Source organism: Octodon degus, unplaced genomic scaffold, assembly GCF_000260255.1.
Source record: "Octodon degus isolate 3935 unplaced genomic scaffold, OctDeg1.0 scaffold00310, whole genome shotgun sequence".
Classification (NCBI taxonomy): Eukaryota; Metazoa; Chordata; class Mammalia; order Rodentia; family Octodontidae; genus Octodon; species Octodon degus.
In genome coordinates, this window is record NW_004524886.1 from 569,223 (window position 1) to 573,511 (window position 4,289).

Consider the following 4,289-nt stretch of genomic DNA (forward strand, 5'->3'; position numbering starts at 1 on the left):
AAGAAGAAGAAGAAGAGGAGTGATCGCTCCCACCAAAGCTTCGGGCAGGTCCCCAGGTAGCACCATGGCTTTAGATTTGACCTGGGAAAGGGCAGTGGCGGAGGGTATAGAGCTGATGGCTAGTAACCGGGAACCAGAGCCAAGGGCACTGTCAGACAGAGAAAGAAAGAAATCTCCAGAAGGAAACGGGGGCAGCGCTTCCACACAGGAAGACGGGGAGGAGACTGCGGGGCAGGACAGGCCCTCGAAGCCTGAGCGCGCGCTGAGCATGGGCAGCGGCATTCGGCATTTTCCTAATATGGCCCCGGCTAGGAGTGCATTTTGCCCCCAGCTAACCTTGTCTGACCTTGTGTGGAGGCACACAGCGATGCCGAGTCAGGACAGCATCATTTCTGAGGCTCTACAACTACTTCTAAATATGTTAATCTCTGAGGGCTGCGATGCTATTTGCTGACAGGAGTCCATTTCGTAGCCTGTGGAATTTGCTCACTTGTGAATTGCATTTTCTAATTATAATGCAAAAGCCTAGAAGGAAAGGAAGAAACCATCCTCGGGATGAACAGTGGTCTCTTACTTCCCAAGTGGAGCAAACGCACAACTACTGCGCGATTTCTGCCAGGCCCGAGGCAAAGTGGCCCCGCCCACAGCTCCAAGGCTAGCGGGAAGTTGGCTCCCTCCTTCCACGCAAATGTAGCAAGTGTGGTGCTATGAAATGCCACCGCGAGGCAGAGATAATGCGACCACTTTTATGGGACAGTGGAGCTCATGAACCACGACTCTTGCAGTCTTTCTTAAAACCCGTCACGAGAACCACTGATAATCAAGACATTTCAACTTACGCTTCCCCGCGTGAAGAACCTTAGGAAGCAAGGACTTACTTTTCCCATCTTGACCATGAAATTCTCCTTCAGGTGTGGTCATTTTCTGCCTACAAGAAAAGAGGCAGATGTCAGCGTGAGAAACCTCCTTTCTCAGGACCTGAAAATGCACCTCAGGGAAGCACTGGGCTGCTCTTCTCTGAGTCAGGGTTCCCCAGCCCATTCTTGGCACTTCCTACGAAACCCAGAAAAGCTGGGACAGGGAGGACTGAGCGCCCACTGCTCAGGCCGGAGCTGGGGATTCACTGCGCCACCACGCCCCTCACACCCTTGCACAGTCAGAAAGCACTGGCGTCGCGTGACAGCACTCAGGACAGGCAGGGTGACAGGAGAGCCCTGTGGCCCTGCTGCTCTCAGTGAGGGAAACAAAAGGGCCTCCAGATTTCAGTGCCTGCTGCCTGCCACCACTAACAAGCATGAGGACGTGGTGTCCAAAGCAAGCTGGGAGGGGACACAGCCTCACCGGGTGTGAGGGCGAGCTGCAGAGCGCACACTGCGGTACCCTAAAGGCAAGGGAGACACAGGTGCGGAGGGCCAGAGCAGCAGGGGCTGTGCAGCCCTGACAGCAGCACGCGGCAGCAGACAAGCTGGCCGGGCAAGGAAGCGTGTGGCCTTCGGAGACACAACACACACGCACACACACACACGCACACACACACAACACACACAATGCTGCATCACAAATGCCCTGCTTCCAGTAAAAGTCACAAGAGTGAGATGAATAACAAAAACAAGCTGAAGGCAAAAACAGTTTATCAAGGGACATGGATGTCTATTTAATCATCATCATCATGATAATAATAATAGGAAAATAAAAGTGGACTGGCCTAAATCAGGAAAACTACTGAAGGGAATGGTGCAGTCTTTAGAGAACTTGAAGCAACCTCAAAGCTTCAGCAAATAAAGTGAATTCTAAAAACAAAGCATGGCACTTTAGCGTCATTGCGATGAAAATACCAGAAACTAGGAGGGAGAGTGGTAAAAGCAGAGCTTACGTGCGCACAACATAACTTCTTTGCCTAGAAGTGAAAACCAAAAAAACGAAAGTATTCCAAGAAATGAAGAAGAAAAAAGGTGTTGAAGTGGAGATGTGTATCTGAAGGTCAATTTCGCAGCAAAGAAGGGAAACTGTGGTTGCTGAGATACTGCGGCCGCGGTCGGTAACGCGCACCGGGCTCAAGATGTGCTAACCCAGGGCCACGGTGAGGCCGGGCCGGACGAGCTCGCAGTGAATGGGCCCGATTCTAAGAATCATTTTACAACATACACATATATCAAAACATGGGTACAGTTTTTACTATTATTTGCACCTCAAAATTCTGCAGTTTTTAAAAATAAAGACATAGATCGGGGTTCAATCCCCAGCGTGCCATACCAGCCCCACCTGTGGGGTGCGCTGCGCGTGGTGGCATGTCTCTGTAATCCCAGCTCTCGGGAGGCTGAAAACAGGAGAATTGCCACAAGTCTGATCTATGTAGTGAGACCCTGAAGACCCTATACCAAACACACAAAAAAAAAAAAAAATTAAAGACATAAAATCTTTTTCTTTCACACTGTCTATTGTCCTTTTCAGATTTTATTTACTCTTTCAGTTTTTTACACTAGCAAGACAACAAGATATATTTATGTATATGTGCAAGATAGCTTGAATAACTGCACAGAAGATTTCTGCTGGTCTGCTGAAAGGAGCAGTGAATGCTTAAATGTTTTTTCTTCTTTTTAATTTCTTGTAACTTTTTTTCCTATAACTTTTTAAAACTAATTTTGCATGTTTATATCTGGTAATTTAAACAACTAATTTGAAGATAACATTATGTAATACAATAATCATTGTCCAATTCTTATTAATTTTGTTTAGTGAAATTCTGTATTATTTGTTTTTTGTCCTTTCTTACCGTTTCGTATTTTTTTTTAAAAAAATGCTAGTTGTAAATATATACATGTATACAAAAAGTAAAATTTTAGGAGCCAGGGAGATGGCTCAGTGAAATAAGCGCTTCCCTGGCAGGCGCAAGGACCTGAGTTCAATCCCCGGTTCCACAAAAATAAAGTAAAATTTTATGATTCTGGGGAGGACAGAAGTTGTGATTCTTTGCACCTTAATGAAGAAAATAAATAAAACCCAGGCACCGGTGAAGGGGCTTTGGCTGGCCCAGGCCCCAGGCCTGGAGAAGGGGCGGTGCTCACAGAGCCCTGGAGGCAGGAGCCCGGCCTGCTGTCCGTTGCCCCTCAGAGCGCGAGGAAACAGGCCAAACCGCTGCATAACCACACCTGCACCGTGAAGCACGCGAAGCAGGTGAGAACTGGAGCGCAGAGAGCTGAGCTCAGCTGCAGAGGGAGGGCCGGCCCACCTAGTCTGCTCCTGGGCCTGGCCCGCTGCTTCTGCCCCCAACTCTGCGGGCAGGGCCACCCTTCGTCCTGCAGCGCAGTCACTCCCAGGCGCTGGCAGGAAGGCTGAATCCCCAGGAGTCTCCTGGTGGTCTTCTGGGCCTGCGTTTGGGGCTAAACTGTGTCCTCTGGAAACTCACGTGATGAACAAGGACCCCAGAATGCGCCTGTGTGGGCAGGGGGGCTTTAGGGAAGTAATGGAGGTAGACCGAGGTCAGGGCGGAAGGCCCCATCCAGACGGGCCATGTCCTCATCAGGAGCAGGGATCCAGCCCAGATGGGAAGAGGGACCTCAGGGAAGAGGGGAGGCATCAGCGTCCCCGCCCCAGAGAAGGGAGGACTCACCCCGCCAGTCTGACCCAACCCAAGCCCCAGCTGAAAAGGGCGGTCCTTGCGGAGGCCTCTGGGCTGAGGAAACTCGGCGGGTGGACTGCAGGGAACGGCGCCGGGCCAGGCCGCGCAAGCCCCCTCCCTGCCCCCCCGGGTGACCAAGGAGCAGGCAGAGGTCCCCTGAACCCTGATCGCCCCCTCCCACAGTGCTCACACTGCTGCCCGTGTCCTGAGCCACCCTTTTTCGTGTCAGGTAAAGGATAGCGTGGGTGGCAGGAGAGAGCCACGAGCCACGAGCCACAAATCCAGGGCAGCAGCACCCTCAGACATTCAGAATCAGGGCCAAGACTGAGAAGACAACGTGCTATTAACAAAAGCAGATCTTCTCTCAGTCAGAAGCAAAGCTCAGGATAAACAAGGACAGGAAATATCCAAAGCGCAGAATTAATGGCGAAGCACTGTCAAGTCACCATTCTGATAATGTCGTGTCAAATAAGTGCAACACATGGGCTCGAATGTTACATGGCTTCTCTTGCATTAGAGCCCCACACTTAAGGATTAACAGCAAAATAAAAGATCCTTAGGAGGAAGCAGCGAGACGGGCTGCGACGCAGGGGAGGCCAGGGCTGCAGGAACCACCGGGACTGCGAGCACGCGGGCCAGCTCTGCTAGGCGAGGAGCGTGGCTTTCCTGC

At 51.0% G+C, this 4,289-nt stretch overlaps 1 protein-coding gene across 1 annotated transcript in view; it reads right to left on the minus strand.

Moving 5' to 3' along the window:
• The window catches only part of Gcsaml (germinal center associated signaling and motility like), a 25,776-nt gene that overhangs the window by 5,848 nt on the left and 15,639 nt on the right, over window positions 1-4,289 (minus strand). The window contains exon 3 of the mRNA XM_023707779.1: window positions 879-928. Within this exon, the coding sequence (XP_023563547.1) occupies window positions 879-928 (50 nt within the window). The remainder of the gene's footprint in view (window positions 1-878; window positions 929-4,289) is intronic.